At 36.3% G+C, this 27,661-nt stretch overlaps 1 protein-coding gene across 13 annotated transcripts in view; it reads left to right on the forward strand.

The window, feature by feature from the left end:
- AHI1 (Abelson helper integration site 1) overlaps positions 1-27,661 on the forward strand; it is a 145,110-nt gene that overhangs the window by 90,077 nt on the left and 27,372 nt on the right. For all 13 annotated transcript variants that reach the window (XM_059842031.1, XM_059842034.1, XM_059842033.1 and 10 more), the window contains 2 exons: positions 1,117-1,319; positions 8,932-9,049. In XM_059842031.1, the coding sequence (XP_059698014.1) occupies positions 1,117-1,319; positions 8,932-9,049 (321 nt within the window). The remainder of the gene's footprint in view (positions 1-1,116; positions 1,320-8,931; positions 9,050-27,661) is intronic.

Below are 27,661 nucleotides of genomic sequence, written 5' to 3' on the forward strand. Positions count from 1 at the left end.
ATGTAGTAATAGGATTACTCATATAAAATCTCAGTGTAGGTTATTTGTTGAATTGGTTGACTTTTACAGGAACATTAAGTGGAATGACTTTGTAGTCAATATTCAGTGCTATACTCAATTAAGAAGGATATTGGTATTTTAAAAAACAATGAAATTTTTTGGGGTGAAATGTTTCTTCAGAATTTTTTGATGAGCAGGCAGTGAGTCTAAAAAACTTAATGTAGTAGTTTGAAATGTATATATATATGTGTGTGTGCATACACATTTAGAGACCACACAGCACAGTCGTAGTTATTTGTGTCTTCTGACTGCTTAACTGCTAACAGTAAAGCTTTGCACAGGTTGTAGTCTTTTTTCGTATTGTTGGTTACTATCTATATTCCTTTTTTGGTTAAAAGCATTCTTTTTGCTTTCAGAAAATAGTCATACTGCCACAGTGTTGAAAGAGTTAAACATATAGTAATACTTATTTTAGTCACTCACACAATTTTTAAGACTCTGACAGCTTGTGTTTTAGGTACACCAACAGTTTTATTCGTGTCCTGGGCAGAACTTCTATAAAGAATTCTTTTAACCTTTGTTGGCTTGAGACCATAGTACAAAAAATTGCAAAAGTCAACTTGTCAGTCAGTGTGTCCTGTGCCTGTATAATATGTCTGTCAACTTATGAAATATTGCTCAGGCATCATAAACTCACTTGAACTAGGCTGGAAAAAATGTGAAATGTCACCAGCTTGAACTCAGTGCAGGCTTTACGACTTTATTGCCTTTGAAAAATTCCTTTCTCTTCCCACTCTTTCCCCCCACCCAATGCCATATTTCTGTATGAAGAACACTATTGTTTATAAGCAATACAAAAATACCAGTTCTGTATGAGAGATTATTAAACACAAATATCTGAAAGTGTGATATTGTGATCAGAAGAGTTAGGGGGAAAATGGGGTAGTAAGGGGAAAATTTCATGTCGCTTTCAGGTTTTGCCTATAGCACTGTTGGTACAGTTTTTGATGGTATTTGACTGAAGGCATGGCTGGCAAAATGACTGTGATCCTTCAGTTTTTTTCCCATGGCAATGTAAGGCTTCACCTGAGACATTAATATTGGTTATTTCTACAGTTGCTCAACAGGAAGCTGAACTCGTAAGAGATCTTAGTTCATCACTTACCACAGCTGCACCAAGAGGGCCACACTTCATTGGCAGTTTTTCTGAAATTCCTGTACAAAAAAACTCAGTGATGTCTCCAGCAGATCAGTTTGCCAGTGTTGCAAGAGCATCAATGAGAATGCAGAAGGTGAAACAAAAACTTGATTCTGTTATGGTAAGTCAAATTTAATTAATTTCAGAAGTTTATAGTCTTCCCATATTCTGGAACTGGTATACTTAAAAAAAAACATATGTGTTGTCATGGCATCTGGTCTTTAGAAATGCATACATCTCTCACTTACACTAATGCAGGTGTAAGTAGCTCTTAAGAAAAGAGCTATTGTAATAACCTAATTCTGTTTTTCAAGTACTGATGACAAGGGATTTTTTTTGTGCTAGGGCCCAATGCTGTTTGTTCATTTATATGAAATCAGGGATCCATAGATCATTATGGTCGAGATTTCTGTCCACCTTAAAAACTGTATGTGGCATAAATGCTAGGGGTTTTAGGGAGCTGCAGGGCATACCCTGTGCTGGGCACAGCTGTTTGAAGCCAGCTCATTGAAGGGCAATATGGACCCACTGCACAGGTGAAACTGGAACCAGACAGAATATGGCACCTCTGAGAAAACAGACTTAAGGAAGGTCAGAACCTACTAGAGACAGGAAACACCACAGCAGAGGAGAAATGCAAAGGAAAACGTGTCAGGGGGCACAAGTGAAGATACAGGAGGGGGGATGTGAGGAGTCATGTGAAGTGAGGAGATGTGAAAGAAGACACAGAAGGAGGCAGAAAGGTGATGCAAGAAACACAAAGCAAATGGAAATGCTAGGGAAATAACAGAGTAGGCTTGAAGGGAAAGACAGGAGATACATGAGGATGTGCAAAATAAAACACAGACGATGGCACATCTCCAACCGTGTTGCAAACAATGGAAGAATCCATGCTGGACAGGTGCAGTCCCCAGGGATGTCTGGTGGAGGATCCATACTAAAGCAGTTGAAAAGAGCAAGAAAAAAGAAGAGTCAGAAAGAGCAGGTCACTATGCACTAGTCTCACTCTACTGCCCCACCCTTCCACTGCCTTTCCAAGGGGACTGAGTGTAATGTAATGTCAAAATTAAGGAGACTGGGGATTAGAAAGGAGAAAAAAGAGGTGCCTGAAGTGGAGACAGACAAAAAGGGAGGAAAAGTGTTTTCTTTGGTTGGGTGTTTTACTATTTGACTTGTTTCTCAATACTCAAATCAGTAATTAAAGCTTTTTTAATTTGCAATAAATTAATTTAAGTTAAATTCCCCAACTTGAGACAATTCTGCATGCAACAAGGATGCAGAATGTTCCTGAATAGCACTATGAAGTTTTAATTACTTTTCACAATGACGTGAACCGCATTTGAGTTTGCATTTACTCTTTTTCATTTTGAAGTACTTTTGAGTGCATGTAGATTTTTTTTTTTTAATGTAGTTTTAGGTTTTGTCTGCATTAATAAGTAGTGAATCACAAAAGAAGCAGATGAGTAGATGAAAGCTGTTGTTGCTGGGGTTGCTGTAACTACTGTCATGCTTTAGGGGTTTTACTTTGGATTATATTTATTCTGGTTCCTTGGCTTTGGCATCCCCATTAGGCCTGAACTTTGAAACTGTCTGGAAGAAAGCTATCCCACAGACCTTCACACAGACCACAGATTTCTGAACGGTGAACTCCCAGTGAACCCCTTCATGAAACACCACACAGTAGCTCTCATGGATAACAGTAGTATGCCGCTTCTATCTTTCAATTACACGTGGCCTGACACAAGGAAACAAACCTTGTTTCTACTTTCTGCTCATTCTGTTCTGCTCACCTACAAAGTGAGTGCTGCTGCTATCAATTTCTTTATCAGAGAAAAGCACAACATGGAGAGAATGGAGCATATAGCCTTGTGTCTGGGACGAGTACTCCAGGATAAATTTTTACTGTTCTGGATCTCTGGCCTTATGAAGAAAATAATGGGGTTAGAGAATTTATGAAAGCCTTTATCATTGCAGCTGTTTAGTCCCAGATAAACCAGTGGTTCTGGACTGTGGAAGACAAATCTGGTTTAGCAGAAGCATCTGCAAGTTCCATGTTGCTGTGGGACTAGATGGAATAGATAAGCCTACAACTGTGAAAGAATAGCTTTCAGCCGCTGGAGTTTTGTAACCCTAGATTTCCATTGACTAGTTTGGGATGAGTAAGTCCACTGTGAGCAGAGTAATAATCAGTGGTTTTGACAGCATCCTCCAAGCCCTCTACCCATGTGGGAGATGTCCAAAAGTTCATCTGAGTCTTCTCCCTGTGTGAGTTTCCAAACAGTACAGGATGGTTGGTGAAAGAATGCACATCCAGTTTGATATCTGTCACATAGCAGTAGTGTTTATAAACACTGAGAGTGCTTCCTTGCAGGACTTTATGAACCACTGAGATATGGGGGAGGAGATTTCTTTCAAAGGAGTCTTGATGCTCATCTTTTCGGTGATCCAACAGGAGACTCAGGTGACAGCGGTAGATGCTTTTCAAGCAGGAATGGGATAATTTTTTGCATGTGGCTGCAGTATTGCCTGCCTGATTTATCACATTTTGGACAGCCCCAGAGTAAAATATACAACAATAAAACATACAATTTATACTAATTTGTAATTGGGAAGTAGTTTTTAATGTGCATGCAATTCCCTTTCTCATATGAAAAATGATGTGTGTGTGTAAGTGCTGGCTTTGCTGGAAGGCTTATTAGAATGCACATTCACATGAGTGGTTTGCTAAAGTGTTTGTCAAAGTAGAACTCTTAAAAGTTGCCACTCAGCCACATGTGTGAGAATGTGCTAATATTTCTGGGAATAGACAAGTGAAGATGGAGAAAGACGACTTTAGGAAACCACACGTAGGGTGGCTTGCTGCACTGTGGTCGAGTTGGAACATTAAAAATCCAGATGAGAACACAGGTGTTACCTTGTATGTATTTCACAGAATCATAGAATATGTTGAATTGGAAGGAACCCCCAGAGATCAAGTCCAGCTCCTGGCACTGCACAGCACCAGCCCCAAGAGTCACACCATGTGCCCGAGAGCATTGTTCAAACACTTCTTGAACTCTGTCAGGCTGGTGATGTGACCACTGCTCTGCGGAGCCTCTTCTAGTACCCAACCACCCTCTGAGTGAAAAAACTTTTCCTCATATTCAACCTAAACTTTCCCTGACACAACTTGAGGCCATTCCCCTGGGCCCTGTCACTGGTCACCACAGAGAAGAGATCTGTGTCTGCAACTTCACTTCGCCTGATGAGGAGGCTGTAACTTCAATAAGGTCTCCCCTCAATCTCCCCTTCTCAGGCTGAGCAGACCAAGTGACCTCAGCCACTCCTGGAACAGCTTCTCCTCCTGGCCCTTCACCGTCTTTATTTCTGTCCTTTGGACACTCTCTAATAGTTTAATGTCTTTCTTATGTTGTGGCACCTGAAGCTGCACAAGGCATTCAAGGTGAGGCTGCCCCAGTGCAGAGTAATCCTGGTCTTTGGGTCATGTTTGCATGCCCTTGTCACAGACATGTGGGAAATACCATGTTAGGACAAGCACGGTGACAGCACACCAGTAGACCTGGCCTAGGGTCACACCTGGAGTCATGTTTTATGAGACAAATGTGCTGGAACACAAAAATGGCAAATCTGCCAACGTGGGGGATCTCTTGTTTTCACACGTGTCAACAGCATACTGGATTTAAAGCTTAAAAATTTAAAGCTTTAAAACTTAACAGCTACTGGATTTAAAACTAACTTCAAAGTGTAGAGTTTAGACTTCTGTGACGTAGATACAGATTGGAAAATGTACTGTCAATACATTAAGTTCGGGTTAAGCCAGATAGAGAATACTCTGATCCTGTATAAGCTTGGGTTCTTTGTCTTATGGCCCATGCCCCCTTTCCAGGTCCCGTTAGAACCAATAGTTTTTTTATTTTCCTGTTTTTCTTCTTTTTACCTAAACATGAACCTTAACAAATGATAGATTAAGTTTCTTCTCTTCTGCAGCATTGCCATTCTCAGTCCAGAAATTAGAACCAAGACGTGATTATTGAGCTAAAGCTTTAACAATTCACAAAAGCTAAGACCTTTTGATAGAAAAAGAAAAAATTAATTTCTGTATGAAACCACTATGCAGAATTAGCTTCATTACCACATAGAGAAATTACAGAGTAGTGAATCTTTGCAGCAGTTGTTATTTGTCTCTACCTCAAGGAACTAATACTAATGCATGATTCTGTTAATGGAGGTTTTTGATAGGAAAACATTTAACTCATCTCTGGCTCTTGGAAGTGCTCAAAAGAGTTTTTCATTCAATGTTACTGTTTATTTTTTTTTAGTTTCCCTTCCATCTAGCAGTAAAAAAACCAGTTTGTAACTGTCCATAACAGGGGGATGATGTATGTTGTGTAGGTATGGAGAGAAGAGCTTTCTTTGAAGATGTAGTATTCTAGCTCTGAAATTCTGGTTTTAGATGCCTGACACCTTTGTAGCACTTACAAATTGCATCTGTAAATACTCTGTAGTACTAGTCTTGGAATCAATTGCATGTTGGCTGCTTTATCTCTCAATATATGCTTTTGCCACATTGTCAAGTCTTAGAACATTCTATTTTTTGCCTCATGCAATTCACTTTCAATGTGAAAACTAGTTTCGCTGAAAGTGTGTATTTGCATAATTTGCATAGAGCTGCCCTAACACAGAAAAGAAAATGCAAATCATCTTTCTTTAAGCCTGGCAAAAATTGTGTAGGTATCTTTATTGTGATGGAAACAATAAGAAAGTTTTAACTGTTAGTTTTACTCAATTCACAGTAGAAGTAAACTGTGTCTTTGATAAAGCTGTGGTTTATGCATGAAGAAAGCAGAGCCTGTTGCGAAAAATAAGTAAATTCATGGCTGGCCATCTTAGCCAACTTTGCTCATTGTTGTAAAGGTATTTAGCAATGATTTCCCACAGCATACATTAAAAAATAAAAGTAATTTTGTTCTGTGAATAGTCTTCAGTCTGCCTGGTTTAGGACAATTAATTATTTTTCATAGAATAGTGTACTTCACCTGGAAGCAGTTGTGCTTGAATCACAATTCCTCATTATTAGCTGAATTCTTCCCCTTTCTGTTACAATGTTGTGCCTTTTTTCCCTCCTTGGGCTTCTTAGAGATTTAAATAATACTTAAGAGCTAATGGCAGAAAGGTCATTAAAACCTGGTTTTGTCTCTGCTTTGGGTGGGCAATCTTTTATTGCTCACCTGAATTCAGCTGCATTGCCAGGAAGGGGAGGAATAAATCACTTCCTGTAAAACTGATTAAAACTTAATTTTTAATATCTCTTTTATTAAAAAGGTTTTCATCTTGTTTTTAAGGCCTTGGACAGGAAGGAAGTATTCTAGTGGAACTTAAGCTGCATTTTAGACCAGGTGATTTTCTTAAATCCTCAGAACTGCACATTTAGCCCTCTGTTCTGTGTGTCTTGTTGCATTTGATTTCAAAGCGCACTTTTTGGCATGAATTGTGAGAGTATTTGCATAATACAGCAGGAAAATAAAGGGAAATGAATTAAATGTTGTACAGGAATAACTTACATAGAGCTCCAAATCTCTTATATAATTTGTTCAAGGACCAGAATGAAGACAAGCTTAGCTTCATATTTCTTCCTTCCAGGATGAACTGGGGAGGTATCTATTAAGTGTTGGTTTTCAGTAGTTTGCTCTGTCCTGTTTAGCTTGATTTCCAAAGGCCAATATATTCAACCTGTCTTCATTTCCTGATATTACCTGAAATCTAATTTTTGATAGCAAATTTGAAAGAGACTTCCATCAAAGTATTTGACTGCAAAGCCTCTGTCTTGTGTTGTCATGTGCACTTAGCAAGAAATTCATGCAAAGGGGAAATCCTCTCATTTTTCTAGGGAAAAGGCTCTCCCTAGAGTTTACAGTGGATTAAATAAGATGAAACACTGGGAAGCTGAGATCAAAACATTTGCAGAACAGATTATTTTTTCTGTGTTTGAGTAAATATGTAAGCTAATAGCTTTCCACCACTCCTTTGTATCAGAGAAAACTTTATATTAATGAAGCTTATTTGCTTGCATATGGAAATGCAAGAAAAGCAGATTGATTTTGCTTTTGCAGTTGTTCAGAAAAACAGGCCTCCATTCTGATAACATTTCCCAGCTACTGTTTAATAGCATTCATTTAAACTTGTACACTGTTGTAAAATCTAGCAGGTTTAATGCTTTTTAAAAATCATGTTCAATATTTAATCTGATTTTCTGTGTTACTTTTCTTTCTGTCAGTTTTGGTTTATAGTCATTACAATTGTGCACTTTTGCTGCAAGATTCCTTGTTAGTCAAAGATAATTTTTGCTACAAACTTTCCACGTTAGAATTAAATCCATATTCCTGCACAAAAGCCGGACACATTAAGATGAAGGTCAGGTGTAGTGGTGCAGAGCAGTTGGTGACAGATACCCTCTGGCCCAGTCAAGTAATTGAACACACATTTTTACTGCTATATTACCTGCATTTCAGTACACCTGCCAATACCCAATTACTGTGCATTATTGAATTGAATAATATTTCTTGAATTACAGAAATAATAGTTACATAAAATATGTAATTTTTGAGATAGTTAAACCAAAGTGAATCTGTGATTGTCTCCTTTCTTTAAACAGAATTTATTAGCCAGTAGTTTGAAAATTTGCAAAATATCACCAGCCCACCACTGAAGTTTAAGGTTCTGATCTAGAGTTTACTGAGGCCAAAGGTAGTGCTCTACTGATAGGGAGATTTTAGTTGGATTGGGTGACCATATGCTTTTATTCTATATGATGAAATAGGCTTGACTTTTGAAAGGGTCAAGAATTATGTTATCTTATGTAAATAATTCTCATGAATTTTAGCATATGAATATCTTGCTTGAGGAAAGTTACAAATATTTTATTCAAGGCCTGTTTTTCTTCTGCCTTGGCTTTGGTGTATTAAGGCAGTGAAAATATGTTTAACAAACAGTAAAATTCTCAGTTGGATCAACCAAACACTTGAGATCATAAAATTTTTTTTCATAGACTGTATAGGATAATATGACAAGACTAAAGTTTGGGAAGGGCTTTTGTTTTGTAGTAGTTGTGTGCATATATATATATATATATATATATATATATATATATATTCCTTACAAAAAGAGATTTTAACTACCTTATCTTTGTTGCTATGGAGATTAGGACTGTAATTATATTATGTGTAATTTACATGTAGGAAGTCCCTTCAATTTTGGTGTTTATTGCTTTACAGTAATTAGTTCTGTGCTAGGATTAGTTTAAGATTTTTTTTTTCCTATGATAGTGAGTATCTCTTCATGGATATAGTGTAGTTTGAGTACTCAAAAATGAGAAATTATTTTACATTTCTAAGTTTATGAGCATATGTACATCTTGTTATTTTTATACATGAAGATGCAACAAAATGCTGGTTCAAACAGTTCTGTTCCATTGTTTGCACTGCTTGAGAGTTAGTGTCCATATATAAACACACAATTCAGTTTATTGCTGTGCCAGTAATTTTTCCAAGTCTGTATCTCCAAATACTAAGAAGAAATAAATATTGCAGTTGTTAGTCTTCATCGACTTGAGCTTTAATTTTTTTCTTGGAATTTAATAGTTATTTACAGTAAATAAATATTTCTCTTCTAGCTATTGCATCAGTAAGTGACCCAGGAAATTACACTTCACTTTCTGATTTGTCTTCCTATTACAGGCAAACTCAAATCTCTTGCTTCCTGCACCATCATCTCTGTCACCACACTCCAAGCTAAGGCTGACGGGTGCTCTGAGTATTCCACGGAATCCTCTGTATTCTTTGACTGCTGAAAGTGGTAAGTTTCTTTATTTCTTCACTCTTTGTACAGAAGGGGTGATAACTTCTATGAGGATTTTCTGCCTTTCAAAATTTTGCTGTGCAGTTCTTTGAGGGACTAACTCAGTTTTGTTATATGTGATACTGTTTTTTAAGTCCAGTGTGATACAGTCCAATGATGATGCATGTTTCTTTGTAAAATTTTTCTTTCTTTAAGCTGTACACCTATTTATTAGTGCTGTAAGTTCATAGAAGAGGATGAGTTTGTCAGCTTTTCTTAATTTAATATTTTGATATATATTTTAATGCTTACTGAAGTATCTTAAACATGGGCACTCAAAAAGAATAGAATTTAAAAGCATATATACTACTACAAAACCCTAGTGATTGATAGTCTTTTTGCAGTTGTTTTTAATCTATTTTTGGATTTTTTTCCCCTAAAGATATTTTGTATTGAAAGATTTAGAGAAAAAGGTAAGCAATGCAATTATGTACATTTGTGATGCTTACTTTGCTAATAATATCTGTTTCATTGATAATCACAGTATTTAATAATAAAATGTATAATTTCATGCCATTTTTTCTGGGCACCTGTAAAATAAGACAGAAAATTGGCACCTTAATTTCAAAGTGTTTTTGTTTTGTATCCTTGAGAAGAGTAAAAAGAATTCCAGAGGGAGGGTGGAATATCTAATGAAATAAAAACACGTAATAGAGATTTAAAATGTAGATAGTAAAGATAGGAATAATCTCTATAATTATATAGAATTATCTCCTAAAGGCAGACAATTTTTTTCGCAAATGAAGTTATGATTACTTTTTTTGAGCATCTGGGGAAATGGTCCTTAGCATGGTCTAAAAGATAGACCACTGGTCTCAGAATCACTCTTAGTCACTAATTCACAATGGAAATGGCCATACACCAATTAACTTCAGCATTTTTATTTTCCACCTAAACAAAAGAGCTTTGAGCCATAATAATATTCATCTGTTGCTCAACAGATGCATGTTATTTCCACAGTGTGTGGAACACACAGAGACAGTAGAACACACATATGCTTACATATTGTGAATATTTAAAGTAAGTGGACTAACCCTTTAAAGAACATTAACATATGCTTTTAAGTTGTTCTACATGGCTATTGCCCAAACCAAGGAATTTTATTTTCTTGAATTTTACTTTATGCGGAAGCACAGATAAAAGTGTTGATGGAGACTTCCTAAATAGCATGAGTTAACATAGGTTTATGTTACAGCTGTGTATGAGCACTCTCAGTGTTTTTGTTTCCAAAGCTGACTGATATTTCCAAGATGATCCACAGGTACAGGAAAGTATTTGTACCAGGGAAGCTCAGTAAAATAAGAAATCTAGTAAAGAAGAAGCCATGAGAACAGGAAGATTTTTAAGGGAAGGCAACCATAAAAATACTAGTGGGCCACAATTGAAATAGATTTTTCTGCAAGAAAATGTTTTAAAATTGTGAATTACTTCTCTGTCGTTTTGTGGGCCTCCAGGTTGTTCTGTTGTGGTAGACTTGTTTTCAGTCAAACATGAAAAAGATTTACTTATCTATGTCATCATTCCCCATTGGTTATAAACTGTGAAGATAAATGCTGGTGTTCGTAGTGCCTAACTGCCAGATAAATTTTGTGTTTGAATAACAGAAAATCTGTACTTAAATGTTTCTATTGATTTATTGATTGTGCTGTGAGGACAGAACCTTTATTTTCTGTGTTGGTTTTATATATAAAATATATTTTCATTTTGTGCTTATTTTAATTGGGATGTTGGATTGTTAACAATTGCCCGTACTAGAGATCCAGCAGATGGTTACATATTCCTGAAGGTTATGTTGACAGTTCAGTTTTGTCACCTTTACTGTGCATTTAATGCTTCTTAAAGCAAAATGCAGGATTCCCATTTACATGTGTGAAGCGCTGTTAGCAGTTTATTTAACCACATGACTGGTGTTTGTGCATACTCTAATAGTTTGGTAAGGTGGCAGCTAATATCTTGTAGTATGGGCAGTGTCGCAGCCTGAATATATGCAGCCCTTTCTTTTTAAAAGACAGTTTAATTTTCTCAGTCTTGCCTGAGGTAGAAAACAGTGGAAAAACAGTGTTTCCATCTATGTGTTACATGGGCAGTAGCAGTAATACAGCAGATCTTTCCTGATGTTTAAATCTTTTCATATCCAGATACATTTGCAGAATTAGCAGTTTGTGACTTTGTAATATAATACTTCAAATAAAAGTTATATTCACTGCTATCACTTTTAAATATGTGTGTTCATTTTGACAAATGGGTTCTGTATACCCTGACATATCGTGTGTTTTGGCTTTTCTTCAAGTGCATAATTTCACAGATTTATAGGCTTTAACAAAGCCCCAGTCTTATTCTGCTATTTATTCTGCTATTTCCCCACTTCCCTAAGAATAGTTAGCTCATGGATGCCAAGGCAGGACTGCCTTTGTTTCCAACCAGTTTGCTCTAAATAAAGTAATTAATTGTTTAATTATCTGATAGAGAGCTTCAGTATCTTTCTCAGTGACAGAATATTCTTTATGTGAGATGAGTAAAGGCAAGATCATGATATTATTGACCATGGAGCCCAACCCTCCTCCTTAAAGTGGATTCACCTAGAGCTCAGGACTGTATCCATTTGGGTTTTGAATATCTCTAAGGATGGAGACTCCAGAACATCTCTGGACAACCTTTTACAATATTTGTTCTCACAGGAAAGGATTTTTAATTATCTTTAAAATATATTTTGTGTATTTCAGTCTGCTTTGGTACATGGGATTATTTCTCCACTAGTTCAGGACTTGGCATATCCCATTGTTGAACTTCAAGAGGTTCTTGTTGGCCCATTTGTGTGCGTTGTCAAGGCACCTCTGAATGGCAGCACATTCCTCTGCTGTATCAGCTCCTCCTCCCAGATTTTTATCATCTGCAAATTCATTGAGGATGCACTCAGTCTTGTCATCCATGACATTAGTGGAGAAGTTCAAGTGTGGACCCCAGTATAGACCTGTGGAAGGCACCACTGGTCTAAAATCTCCAGTTAGATTTCATGTGAGTAGTTACAAGCCTCTAAACTCTCCAGCTCAGCCAGCTTCCAGTCTGCTGCACTGTCTGTTTTATACAGTGCACACTTGAGCTGTTCATCTGTGGGAATGTTGTGGGGGACAGTGTTGAAAGTCTTGCCAAATTCAAAGTTAACAACTTCTACTGCTTTCCCATTGATTCTATGCAGCTCTGTGCAAGAGCATGGTTAGAATTATGTAAGAAAAACATAACGAATTTTGTCAAATAGTAATGAGCAAATATGTGCCACAAAGCAGGTGCAATACATGGATCCACTTATTTTTATGTGTTATGTATAAAGCACTTCATTAGAGACATTTAATCAGATTTAACAGAATTAATTAAAGAAAATGTATGTTCTGTGCCTTCCTCTCACAAAGATTGTTTTAAATTTGAGGGAAAGGCATGAAACTGAGGTTTTCTTACTGTCTGTCATGATGGCCTGTTTGCTGAAATTTTTCATCAGGATTGTGACTCATTTTACCACATCAGGGTAATTTTTGTGTCTGCCTCAGAATAGTTGTAGCTCATAGCAATGTCGGTAATTTGAAAAGTTTGCTAAATGTTTGTCTTTGGAGAAAGTCATCCCCTTTGAGATTTACATTTGTAGTTTAGATTCATGAAGTCTTATGGGTGTTTAGTATTGTAAGGAATCTCTCCCTAGAGGTATGTAATATTTAAGGTTGCTGAACTTCTTTTCTGCTTCCTTTGCTTTCCTTATTTTTTTTTTTTTTTCCTTTCTTGGTAATGCAGTTTGATTAAGATATGTCTTTGATAGTCAGAACTGAGGTTTTACCTTGCCTGTGCTGTATAGCCCTGGCTATGCTCATGCTTAGTGCTAGTTTTATCATACTTGGCCTATAGTGCTGTACTGCAGCACTGCACTGTAGCATTATCCAGAACTTTGTCTTAAACAGTCCTGTCTCTTACTTCTTATATGCTCCTCTTTCATAACTTCTTCCAGCATGACCCATTTCCTAGTTGTTATTTTTTTAACAAATAGGAAAGTAGCAAAAACTTCAGATTTTCAGTTGCTCATTCTAGCTGACAGACATTAAAATCCCCTCTGGTTTTGTTTGCCTTTCCTCTTTAAGACTGTGAGCATCTTTGGACAGTGAAATCACCTTCCTATGAGACACTCTTTTGGAGGTCTGTGGCATGCCATGAAAGAAATATCCGGCATCTTTGGGCTTTATTCAACAGTGATTCTTCAGTAACTACCATTGTGTTCAGGACATGCTTTCTAAAATAAGTTTTAGGTTTCAAGTCATTGTAGTTAACAGTGACCCTAATTGTTAATTATGTGGGAGATTGAAGCTTGACTATAAATACTACACAGATCTGTTCACTGAAATTTGGACTTCAATAAAACCAGTTAATTAAACTTGCTCTTAAAAAATTAATTACGTATGTGCTAGAAACGTGATGGTTCTTGTATCTTTAAAGAAAATCTCAAAAACAAAAAACACAACATTTTGGCAGGGTTGAGAACAATTAGAAATTTTCTCTCCATTAACACAACTGACAGTCAAAGGTGTTTTCCACCTATATAAAGGGAAAGCTTCAAAGCACTCTTTATTGCACTCTAAAAAAATTAACAAAACTGTCTTCACATTTAAGTCCTTTATTACATTTGATAGACTATTTAAAACTGCTTCTTTCAGTCCCAAGCAAATGGTGAAATAGATTTCTACATCAAAGATATCAGAAATATTAATGCATCAGTTAAATGTTCTTAAAATACATTTTTTATTCTTGAGGTTTTTTTTTAGAATCAGAAAAAGGAGGTACAGTTTTGCTACACCAAGTAGCAAAATTCACATTGTGCAGAGATGCTGCAGAAATATATGTCAAAAGTTGCAGTCCCATATGTATGTTAAATCATTGTTTACCCCCCCAATATTTAATATTTTCTCCCCAATTCTGTCTCCATCTATCCTTCAGTACTGCAACAGCCTTGAAGGAATTGGATGGACTTGTTTGGGTTTTTTGGTGGATATATGCCTTTCACGTAATTTTGTGCCACTCAAGGAAAAATATCTGCAGAAAGCTTGTTCAGTGTGGCCTTATTCTTTTCATCTCTGAGGATCTCTTAGGGGAAAGAAGACTTACACAAGCTGTAATTGAACATGTATCAAATGAACGATTTAATTCAATTTTGTTATTCTAATAACTTATTGTTTTTCTAATTTGAGAATAATCATCAACAAAATTTTCCAAAGAGATAGTAAAAAACAACAGTGTATATTAATAGAAGAGTGCATATATGTGAACTATATAGTCCAAGTATAAGATGAAATACAGTATTTGTACTATCTTGTGAAAGAGGTGTTTGAAAGAGAGAGGATGACTAGAAGAGGTCATGTGGTACAGGTGGCAGCATTGCCATCTTCCCTGCACTAGTGTGCTGAAAATATGTAATTTTGACCTTGGGTGGGGGAATATTTTTGTTTAGAGGGAGTGCCAGTGGAAGTGCCCATTGGAGAAATCTGTTACTGGGATCCAGTCCATGCAGGCAAATTGAATGGCACATGGATCACTGAATACATACTTTTTTTATTCCCAGCATATTAGTGTTAATACTGTATTTTAACAAATCATATTTTAACATAGGAGTGAAATATCTTCCTATGCACTTTTAAAGAGAAATATCTTGAGTATGTGCAAAAGACTTCTTGCCAAGAATATAAACATAAGACAAGAGCTCAATTTTGTTTTGAAAGAATATTGGGTATATCTGTTCCCTGTTGAATTGTAATGTATGCTGCCTCATTAGCTCACCCAGCAGCTTCATTTAGGTTTGCTGTGATGGTGAAAGCAATTAAGCCAGCAGGGCTGCACAGATCAGAGCTATGGAAATGCTGTAGCAATTTGCCATAAAAATGTCTAAGTTCCATTGACGTTTTTCTTTTTATCCCCACATCTTAAAATTGGGGCAGAAAAATATTATGGTGAAGAGAACCAAATACACACCTAAAAGTGGTTCAGAACCCACACTATTGAAAGTTGAAAGTTGTTCCAGTGTAGTACCATCTGCTGTAGGTAAAGATTGGAAACTAATTTTACTTTATTTATGAAAAAACTTAAAAAAGGGAAGAAGGTAATGTATAATAATTTCACAAAGTTTCTAAATTTCATTAGCATCGGTGAGTCTGCTGGCCTTTTTTTGTGTTACTGATTGAGAAAATAATGAAGTGATGTTATGAGGCCTGTGCAAAATAGTTTAGTAGTCTTTTCATTGTTTTCCTGATCTGTTTATCTTTTCTGTTTATTCTTACTTCTGTTATTCCCTCCTTCTTCTACAGAGGGAAAAATGCAAGTTCCCCCTTCACTAAGGGATATTCCTAATGGCCTTGATGTGATCAGGCAGTCCAGTGCGTGAAATATGTTTTGATAGCAGTCTGCTACCCATGGAATCTGGGACTGGAAAGAAATGCAGAACATTTTCATTATGTGCTATAGAGGTGCTGCCAACATAGGAAGTGATGCATGAGGATAAATGCTTGTGGAGTGGTTAGCTTCCTGCAAGCTGCAATCTGCTGCTAGTAGATATGTCATGTGTTTGAAAAAGGGGAATGTGTCTCAAGATGAAAGAAATAAGTGCCTAGTACTTGTCTCTCACTTTGCAGTTATTTTTCTATGGTCTTACACAGTTTGCTGTCTTCCTGCTCTGTCACGTATCTGAATAACTAATTCTGCCTGACACACTTTTCAGAAATTTAAACTTTAAAAAATTCTCAAGTGAACTATTCTTATATTTTTATGGGGTTGGATTTTTTAAAAATGTGATCCGTTTCATTTAATTATTCTAGTGGGACACTGATATCAAAAAACTAAGAGTTTTACCTAGTATTTTCTTTCACATTCCTAAATGTAGAAATGTGAGTTGCTTTCTGTTATTGCAAGAAATATATTATTGCTACTTCAAAGAATTCTCACATTTTCTGTAATTTGTAGGATGTAATTGATGTTAACTCTGTGACTGGATCAAGTATGTATGCTTACTTTCTTTTGGAAAATGAATTAAACATCCCCACCACCACTTGGTCTGTAATAATAGACAGCAATAGTGATAGCAATAATGCAGAATACCAGCACTTTCTAAATGAGTAAACTTGACTTATTTTAGTCCCTTGGTTTTTGAGTATATTATTCTGTTGTGGGATTTTTTTCTCCTATTAACCAAAGATAAACATACTTTTACAGTCATTAAAAGCCTTTGTTTTAACTAAAGATTACTGCATAGTCACTGAGTATTTATTACAATGAATTAAGTTTTAGATCCAGTTAACAGAATTTCTCTTTATTTTTTAAAAGATGGAGGTAGGAGAGCTCAGTAGAGAGAAATCACCAGCTCAACACTACAGATCAGTTCTCAATAAGTCACAACTGATGTAATTACACTGATGTTTGCTTAAAGTATTTTTACCATAAGCAGAAGAGCATTAAATATAAAGTGCTTTTTTATATATGTCTGTTAATTTGAATGGGAACTCCCCTGGGGAAAATGATCATTCATTTTAAGATATTCATATCTCTCGCTTTGACTTAAGGGAAATGTGTAACAGGAGGGAGATAGAAAGAAAATAAAACTTTTTTCATTATTATTTGCTTAAAACACTATGGAAGAACTGAAAAATACAGCTTACAGATATTTTTCTCAAAGTTAGTTTTCTTTTAAAACAATAGGAATATCTATCACAAGATGTTATGATACCTTCTTCTTTTATAACCTATTCAGCCATACCATTTACATTTTGAAGTAGCTGTGACTCAGTTTCTTCAGTGCAAACAGATCACAAAAGCTCGTGGTGTTCCAGCTTACAGCTGACTTTGGCAGTAAATTAAAATCAACAGTATCAGGACACACCTGTGCCTTCATCATGGCTTACAGGCAGCTCAGGCCATTCTGCAGGAGAAGGAGCTCCCTCAGAGCTCTGTGACCCTGCTGTGCTGCCCGCATCATTGGACAGGGTCAGAGTTCTGGCTCAAGGCACAAATACAGGACCTTGTCTTACGATAGGAGAGTTGGGTGTTTACATTTAAAAAATTAATAGTAAAAATTATTTTTAAATTTGAAAACATAAGTTGTATAAATAGATTCATCTAACCACAAAAATGTTACAATAGAATAGTAAAGACACAGAGACATAACCATTAACACTAATGACAATCTAGTTCTTCTATTGTAAAAGGTTGCTTATCCAGTTTCTTCTATCTGATTGATAAGATGTTATAAATGTCAGAAGAGTTTGTATTTTCTAGTTAAACTTGCTAGAATTGTTTATACTGAGATCAAAGATACACATGTTCCTTTTTTATATGTTCTTTCTCATATTTCTTCTAGGTAAGTTAATTAAAATATTTCTCTAAAAATTACATTAAATACAGAGCACAATAACAGCAATCTTTGAAGATTCCAAAAACTTTATCTAAAGAACACCATTTATATTTACTTGAAATTGGTGTATGTTAGGGTAATTACTGCTGAGCCTTCAGGCTAAAGGAAGTATTCTCAGCCAAATTATACAAGGGTGTGGATTAAATGAAGCATTACTCTCTGCTTGGCAGCCATGGATATAGATTGCAAAATCAGGGTGTGACGTAGTACTGTGGTAAGTCTCTGCCAAAAGAGATCTGGTCTAAGTGTGCCCTTACTTTCTCAGTTATGTGGATCCTAAAACAACTGAATCTAATTAATTCCTAAGTAGAGAGGTCCTGTTAACTGTTTTCACTCTGACCTTGTCTGTAATTTTGGGTTGTTGAGCCACAAGGCAACAACATGCTTGAATGAAATTTCAGTTGGTCACAGGGAGGGAAACAGTCCTGCCAAGGAGTGTGCAGTGAAGTATCAGTCCTCTTGTCCAGCAGAAAGCTCACATCAGCAAGGATGCTGTCTGTACAGCAGTAAACATGAGTGAATAAAATAGGGAAATTGATCCCTGCTTGTATTGCTCCAATCCTTCTGTTCCTGTCATTTCCAGAGGAGCTGGGAAGACAATGCAAAAACTCTAGTAGTAGCCATGGTGCACATGGAGGGAGACATCTCCATCTCCCAAGAGGAGACCAAAGTACTTTGACTTCATTGCTGGTTTTGACAAGTTAGCAAATCCTAAGTGCATCAAAAAATTGAAAAATCTATGTTTTAAACATACATTATCTGTCCCATTTTAGTACACATGCACACTTTTTCAACTGCTTTAAAAAGCCTTTGCTAATTTTGCTGACAGATTTTTATGTGTGAAGCAGTTAAACTTCCATGGATTCATATGCACCTTGTTACTCTTGTTGAAGCACCAATTTCAGTGAGAAATGATTAATTCTATTAACATAACACCTTTTAAATTAACTTTGGGTATATGTGGTCTGTAGTATGCTCTGCAGTAGGTTGTGTTCCTAATGCAGTTTGGTCATTGTAGCTTGATATGAATCATGTTGATCCTGTAGAAAGTAATGATAGAGGATGGTGGCTTGGAAAAGCATTAACATGGCAGAAGGCAGGTGCAGAGAAGTGAGGGCTTCTATAGGTGTGTAACTCAGACATTGCTGTTGTCACACAGTAGTTTGCTGTTATATACAGAGCTGGCCTCAATGTGCTGCCTTGATCCAGATGCAGTGAGAGCTTCACTGGAGCCTGCATGCTCATTGCTAGCTAGCTTGCTTTCCTGCTCGCTGGAGGCTGTAAGGAACAGTGACTCGTTCCTTGTTGGCCTCAAATGAAGCGCTAGAATTCTCTTAAAACTCTGCTTCTGGAAACTTGTATATGGGTGTTTTTTGCAATCTTATGGCATGCAACGAAGGATTGCAGAGATTCCTTTCTCATGTTTTCCTCTCACAATTAAGGCTCAGTTTCTCCAGTTTTTACTTCCTCAGGCAAAGAAAAAAAGATTCAAGTGACAAACAGGCAAATTCAGAAAAACTCTTTTAGTGTCTCTCCTGCTCACTTGACCCAGGGCTTTGTTCTGGCTTGCTGGACAGTCCTTTTGCAGAATGCTCTTACTCAACCGTGTAGCAGATAATATTTGATACTCTGTATCTTATAGAAAGATTGACTCCGGCATACTGCATCCCCATATGATTCACGATTGCACATCCCCTTTTCCTGTCCTGACAGTCTCTACTTCAGCTGTCTATCTATGCTAGCTTCTGGTGCCTCATTGATTGGGGTTTTTTACAGATTAGCTGAAGGGTGTCGCAGTGGCATATGTTGATACAGGTCTTTCTGCAATCCTTTCAGAGCCTGACTGGTCAAAGGAAGCAGACTTCTGCAGCTAATGTGCCAATAATAACATACAGAAAATTGGAGCTTCTTTCAAAATATGTGTTGAGCATCTTTTGGTGTGACAGATTGCCTAGTGGCAATTTGAAATGTCATGAGAGTTCATTCACCAACTTCTGGTTGTCACTATTCACCTACAGAGCATAATAAGATTCACTTTGTGAGGTGTTGTATTTTCTGGTGAAGACCTTGAATAGGTTTCATTTTCCAACTCCTTGCATCTTTGAGTTTTCATTAATTTATAATCACATTGAAGAAGAGTTCACCTTTGTAGTAAAAAAGGATGAGCCTATCCTTAAAGTGGGGGGGGGGGGGGGGGGGGGTGTGACCGTCTCTATACAGAGCAGAGCTATGCATGCTGCTAGTTGAAGAACTTCTGTTGTGAGCTGGGCCCTAGCTAAAACCAAGCAGGTGTTTCTTTCCTATAAGGATTCAAAGCATATTCTTGGAATTTTTCATTTTTGAAATAATTTAAAACACAAGTTCTGAATATATATTTTGATTAATTGGTGGCAACTTTTCACCTTTTGTGTCCAGCAGTTCAATCTAACATAATGTATATTCTGCCAAATTGTATTTGCTTCTGATTTGACTGCTTCTGCATAAAAAACAGCAACAAGAGGGGAAGAAATATAGTTGTTCTACTGTTCTTGCAAGATTTGGGGTGTAGTGCCCACCTAATGCACATCTATAACATACCACAGCACTTGATTGGAAATTTGTTTTCCTTCTGGTACAGAACATAAAAGAAACTTCCATATTTGTTTACTACTCACACATGTAAAGGATCTTCAGCAGTTGAAAATGTGGTTTCAATTAAGACTCTTCCTGCAAATCAGCTTTTCTTACCAAAACAATTTTCAGAGTAAGTTCCAGTAATCACTCAAAGAGAACAAGGTGTGTCCAGGGTTGTCTGTATCACCATTCTTAAGTTAATAATTGGCACGTAAATGTGTGCAAAAACCATCTCGGACTGTTTACTGAATAAGGCTATATTAAAACATATACTTTGAGATTTCCAAACTTAAGAGTGTTACCAGACAATTTTCTGTGGTTTTCAGTTGTTTGGTCCTTTTGAAGAAGCAAATGTTTGTAGCAGTTGGCAATGAAGTCAGTTTTCAAGAAACTCAGATATCATTCATAATGTGTAGAAATGGGTGGTTCCTTTTAGAAAAGGCTATGGAGAAGAATTTCCTGTCCTTGAATATTCAGACCTTAATCACCTCCCTCTTAGTGATGATTATGAAAACTTAGCAGTTGCTGCTTTTATGTGGGTTTTGGCTTATTGGAGATGCTGTATGAGCATAGTCATTAGGGATTTTAGCTGCAACTGGTAGTCAAACCAGAGAGGATGGGTCATATAATTAGGCTTATATGTTAAAGTACTGTAGTTTTTAACAGTTTGGCACTACCTGTGTGAGGATGTGAGAAAAGCTAGTATGGTATTGTATTAAGCATTTATATTGCATTTCATTATACTGTAAAAAATATTTAGTCAAATGCTATTTCTTCATTCAGAATTTAATTTTCATTATTGTTTGTGTATACATCTTTAGATTTGCTGGGCAAATAGTCTTGCTTGCAAAATTCCTATACAAACAAGGTACTAATTCACTGGATAGGACTGTTACTTCTACTTTCTCACTTGCCACTGAGATAGTGAAAAGTTTTACTGTCTTCTAATCCCAGTTGTAGCATTTTGTGTTCCTGACTGAACCTTTTAGAGAATTCTATTTCCTCCAGGATAATCCAGAGTTTTAGAAATGTGGTCTTAGCCTAAAGCTGGACACAGCCACTCTTTATGAATCTGCCTGTCTTGATTTGCCTTCTTTTACCTCTCCTCAGATCAGGTTCTGCTGTTGTAAATAAAAGGGAGTATTGCCTCCTAATTATGTTCAATTCAAACATTTTCCATGCTAATTTTTTTCTGCACATCCCCCATCTAAACATTCTAAAAAATCCACTGCTGTAAAAGCAGTAACAGGTTGCTGTTGCATTCTAAAAAACTTTGCAAACCTTGTAGGTAAAGGAAACTTACCTAGTGAAATCTGTGCCCAGTTGGATCTCCAATGTGTTGCTTTATTGTTGGATATAACATTTCAGTATATTTTCCTCTGTAACAGATGATACCAATATTAGTCTCAAGTGCTTTTTTTATATGTTATTTACAAGGAAGTATATTCAGATTTTTGTTACCAAAGTGGTTGCAGGCCATTATTTTATTTTCCTGTACAATTGGATACTAATTAGAAAGGGATTACTTATTCATACATGTTCTATTCACTGATATGTAGAAAAACCTTCTAAAAGTAGTTTATTCATAAAAATTCTGAAAACTCAAAAAGTGTGCATGTAGGAAAATTCTCATGGAGTAGCTTGGTTTCCCCACACACATATTTCCATGAAATATCTGACCAGTCTTATTTCTGAACTACAAAATGGAAAGTAAACTTGGGGGTGTATTTTAAAGAGATGATCTATTTCTGAACATAGAGGTGTGTTTGCTGTGAACTTTTTTCCTTACTCTTGATTTGAGGCAAAATTAAAAATCTTACATAATGGTTTCCTGATATAGTGTCTGCCAGTGGTCCTGCATTTTTAAGGTTTGATAATGTAATAATTGTTTGGCTATTTCATAGAATTTTCTGGTAATACTTTGTCAGAATTAGTGCTCAGTACTGGCTGAAAGTGCTAATGTCATAGAGAAAGTAGTGGCTATTCTGGTCATGATAAAGACCTGAAATATCAAGCTGTCTCATTTTTTCCAGCATATTGCACATGATGTTGGTGGTACTGTTTTACCTTGAATGTGAATGTTAGGAAAATGCTACATAAGCATTTACAAGATCTGAAATTTTTTTTAGATTTTTTTTCCAGTCAAGATGTGATTTGACATTATGAAGCTTTCTGGGTAATATAGAAATTCAGTCATTTATGCAGTAACTGGTTGTTTTTACTTAGCTGGCAAGACTTCGCATTGCAAAAATGGGTTAATGGCTGATTTTGAAAGATATTTGTGGTATCCTAAGCATATTTTCTTACAGCTTTCCACTTGTAGAATGGCAAGCTAATTTGATTTAATTAACTCTGAGTAACTAGACATTGCTGAATTCCTGTTGTGTGAAGAGCCATGCGAAAAAATTACTTTGTTTTCCTTCCTAGCATAATTTTCATTCTTTGCCTTTTTTCTCTAGTTAAGTATGTTTTTTTTAAGACACAAGTAGAGTTATGAGGTCATAAGACTCTTGACTTTGAGAGCTGCAGATAGAGTTAAATTCTATTTAACTGTATTACATAGGAATTACCTGTATTAATAAATAAAATTTAACTGTTCTACATATTTTTAGAAAGCAGATAATAATAAAGCCTGCTTAAGAGCTCCATTTCCTCTGATTCAGGGAGGGTAAGTTAAAGTAGAGGCAAAAATATTATTAAAGCCAAAAGTGAAGGTTGCTATTTCAGTGTTGGGCATCTACAGCTCCAGGGGACTGCAGTTTTTTTATTTTGTGATGACAGGGAGCACCACAAACTACATGTAATAGAATACAAAATAAGTTTCTTTTCTATTTTATTTTAGTTTGTTTACTTTTAAATAGTCCAGGTGAGCTTTGCAAAACTAATAATGACTTTCTCAGGATATCTGCAGCACTAGAAGAAAAATAACTCTTATTAATACAAAGAATGCGTCATAGTCTGCATTTTCCTTACATCTTTTTTATCTGCTATCTAAAGCTTGTAAATAATGCTGCCAATCTGATTTCAGAAAGCTGATGTTATCTCTGCAGGTTTATTGATGTTTGCTGTAGAATCACCTTCTGTTCTCCAAGTTGTAGAAAGAAACAACGGGATACTATAACTTGTGCTCATTTTCAGTGATATCTACCGCCATTGTGATGTAATGTTAGAAGTTGTCGTAAATTAGCACGTTCCTGATTAGCATGAATTCAATAAATGTTCATTACTTCAAAAGACTGCTTGGGACACGTGCTACTACTTGCATTGTTTATATATGGTACTGTAGAAACTTAACATTTGCAAGAAAAATGTAAGATGATGGTTTGATAAGATTACTCAGAAATAATTAGGTGGGTGTGTAGGCTGCTAAATGTATTTGATTTTAATCTCTAATTAAAAAGTTGGATTTTTTAATTGTTTTTGTGATGCAATAGTTTTTACTTCGTTATGCTTTTTGTAAATAGGGGCCAAATTCTGCCTCCTCATTGTGCCTAAGTACAGAATAAATGTTTTCAAATGAAACCCAAAGCCAGTGACAGACAGATTATCTCTATAGTTCTCCTCATGGAGGATAATTCTCAGAGCAAACACATGTATGTGCCCTTGTATACCTTGAACCAGGAATGAAAATGATGGCTAACCTCTATGCATTCTTTTGGCTGATGGGAGATATAATTATGTTGTGGGATCTGGCACTGCCACAAGCACAGTGTTTTCATGTTAGTGCTCTCTGATTCTGAGGTCTCTTATATGAGGATTGGAATTGGTTGATGTTACAGCAAAGGTATCTCTCTGTGGATCTACAGGTGTGAATTTAAGCCTTTCTCTGTTCCACTGCTCCAGTGTTTACTTAACTCTGCTGCAAGGACAAACTACCTGGTCACTTGAGCTGTGGAATCAAACAACCAGATACATTAGCTAGAGATAACCGCCTCAATCCTTAGATGAGGAAGTTACTGTGTTAAAGCACACTAGAGCAGTTGTGTCTCTCACTTCAGGAAAACTGTGACTTGCTCATGGTTTGGGAAGCCAGGGTTCTCCTAGTAGCTGCAGCTGAGGCATCCACTGGGAAATCACATGCTGTGTTAAAGAAGCTGCAGCACGATGTATGGAGCTGCATGGTCCTGAATTGTGTAACTCCCTAGAGGTTTTTTCCTAGATAACTCTTTTTCATACCAGTGTTTCATAAGCAGTTGGTTGAAAAGGTGAACATTACTTGCTTTTTCATTAAAAGTGTATGCTTCTGTACAGACTTTTCTATGTAGTATAGATTTTGAATGGCAAACAAAGCCTGATCTATTGACATATTTTCCCAAGATTATTTTGTTCGTTTACAAGTTTTCATTGTGTTAATAGGGATGGGGAAGGGAAACAAAAATAAGTGATGCTTTTCCACCTATCAGCACAGCTGTTTCAGCTGAACGTGGAGAGGTTAAGGTGGGATGGATTTGGGGTTTTTTTATGCCTGCCATCTAGATCAATTTCCACTAACTGGAGGAGTGACGTCTGGCAGCAATAGAGCTTTTTTGTCTCTCATTTTTACTGAGGTGTATATAGCATGTAAACAGCTCTCATATCCAATGGGCAAAATAAATAAACAGATGTTTCTCTATATAACTTATAAAAAGTGAGACAGTAAACAGAGAGGGATTCTATTTGTCCTATAGATTTTGGGGTTTGGTTTTAAGTGAATAGATTTAGTTTACTAAATTGGAACCCCACCTAGAAAATGAGAACATCATTGAGGAGATAGTTTTTCCAGATGCTTTGATAGAAGAAAAAGGTGTGGAAGAGAAAAGGAGAGAGCTAGTAATGGCATGGGCTGACACTGGGTAGACTTCTATCAGTGCAGAATACTCTGCAAGAATCTCATGGTGTTCGTAGAAGACCTTTGCATTCAGTAACGTTGCCATCACAGCACCTTTGTATATACAGCACGTGAGAGCTGCCTGTTTTAATCACATGCATTTTAAGTGGTTTGCAAGATCACAGAATCACAGCATTGTTTAGGTTGGAAAAGGCCTGCAAGATCACTGAGTTCAAGCTTTACCAAGTCACCTTGTCAACTCGACCACGGCAGTAAGTGTCACATCCAGTTGTTTCTTGAACACTTCCAGGGCTGGTGACTCCAACACCCCCTTGGACAGCCCATTCCAATGTTTAACAACCCCTTTCATGAAGAAATTCTTCATGATGTCTAACCTGAGCCTTCCCTAATGCATTTTGAGACCATTTCTTCTTGTCCTGTCACTATGATACAGATTAAACTTTGCTAAAACAGTTTTCAATACACTTTGGTCCAATCAATTCTGCTGTTCAGTCTGAATATATTCAAAATCATAGGTGCTAGACTAAGTTATGTAGAACAGAGTTGGAAGTGGGTTTTCATCTAAAGCAATGGATATTGGTGAAACATCTGCTTTGCTGGTGAAATGAAAAGGTATGCTTGTGTTAAGTAGCTGGATCCACTCATTTTGTGTGAACTGCATCTGAAAATGTTTGTGGTGGATTTTTTAATGTATTTGTGATCATGTGTTTAAATAAAGGAAAACAGGTTCTTACCCAATATATAAACAATCTTTTTATATAATGAATTCTCTTTGATCTGTTAGAGCGTAATTGGTTTGAATATAAAGTCTTTGAGGAAAGATTAATATATATTTAGATAATTACAAAGTTATCTTAACTCCCTTACATTATACGTAGTTTGAAAAATGAAATTTCAGAAATAGCTGAAAGCTTTTACTTTAAAAACCTCAAAACTTTCCTCTGAAACGTTTGGAACCTAAAGTAGAGCTTATATTGTATACTAAAAGATCCTTTCATCACAAAGGTCATACTTTTGGTCATACTACACTAGATGACTATGCTTAAAACATGATTCTTGTTACTGGAAACAGTTTTAAAGCCACAGAAGATGAGTAGGAAGAGGAATGAGCTGATCTACACATATTCATCTCATATCTGACTTGACTTTTTTTCCAGTGCTTGTTATTTAATTGGATGTATTTTAACTACACTGTGTTGCAAGAGACCATGATATAATTAATAAGAATGTCTGCAATAAGAAATACCATTTCCTAGAGGCATTGTTTATTTTCATGTCTTCCAGGATTTTTTGTGGGTTTTGAGACATTAGCAATTAGTATAAACCTAAATAAAACTCAGTTAAAAACAGAATAGTGTGTGACTAGGTAAGATTTTTTTTCTCTCTCTGCATGCTTTAGAGGTGTTCGTCACAGAAATATCTGAATATTAACATATTTCAGCTTTCTTAGATATGTATTTGTCCTTTGCTCTGTGATTTTCTGGGAATTTTCCAGGATGAACTTTTGGATTATTTCATTAGCTATAGATTCTATGTGACTGGAAGCCTTAGAGATTTATTATGCCCAAATACCTTTAGTAATTATAAAATTAATTTATCAAGAGCATTTCAGAAAGTGAGAAAAAGCCTTCTTTTGAAAAGTGCATTAAAACAGGAGTTCTTCTGTAACAAATGTTTTCCTTTTTTAAAACAGCATTTTTTCACAAAAACATTTCACATTGGGTGATTATAGACAGTCCAGGAGGATAATAATGGAATTATGTGACTGCTTAGAAAGACTTCTTTCTCTCTTCTGTTTCTCATGCTATTAGTTTAAAACAAAACCACTAAAGATGCTGTTATTTTAAAGGAAGTGTTTCTAATTATTACAAGCTCTATTCAGGGGCTGCTGTCATATCAATTTCTATATAAGTCAAGTCTATTTGATAGTGAACTCATCTATTTTGTGCATTGCAGTCCAGCTACTTAGAATTTGATCACCTCACACTGATGTGAGGTTATCTAGAGCAGAGGGTAGCTTTTCAGTGAAAACATGCATAAGACTGGGACTTGGCATTACAGACATGTTTTGGACAGGACAGCTGCCTGGCTTCTGTCTTCTTTCCTCTTAGGCTGCAGTCATACTGGCAAAGAATAAATTGCCAAAAGTGACCGAGGGGAACTGAGGGTACCCTTTTATTTCTCTGTTCAAATTGTGTAGGAAACTACCCCGGTTCCAGACTCCTCTCAGGGCAGACAGATACACTGTTTTTCAAACCAGTTCTTTGATAGGCTCACGACATAATTGTAACAATAGGGTTAGATGGACCCTAAAGAGGAGCTGTCCTGCTTTAAATTGTGTGGATGTGAAAATTCTGATCATTTGAGGTAAAGGATTAGCATCTGTTGTTTTGAGATGCCTGATTTCCAGCTAGACATTAGCAGTAAGTTCTTCTAGAAGAAGTATGATCTTCTCATGTAAAATTCCATGTAAAGGAAACCACTGAAGAATCAATGCAGAGTAATAGGAAATGCAGTTATTCAAATATTGATACTTTCATTGGGAAGATTAGCTTCTCAAGATATATATGATTTTGAATGTGAAGACAGCAGATAAGAAAGAAGATTGTTGGAGAGCACAAGTAAAGCATTTGCATCAATAAAAATGCTTCTCCATTAGTGATTCTGAGGCAACCTTAAGAAAGGACAGTCCAGATTACCC

This window comes from Haemorhous mexicanus, chromosome 3 (genome assembly GCF_027477595.1).
Source record: "Haemorhous mexicanus isolate bHaeMex1 chromosome 3, bHaeMex1.pri, whole genome shotgun sequence".
In the NCBI taxonomy this organism is placed as follows: Eukaryota; Metazoa; Chordata; class Aves; order Passeriformes; family Fringillidae; genus Haemorhous; species Haemorhous mexicanus.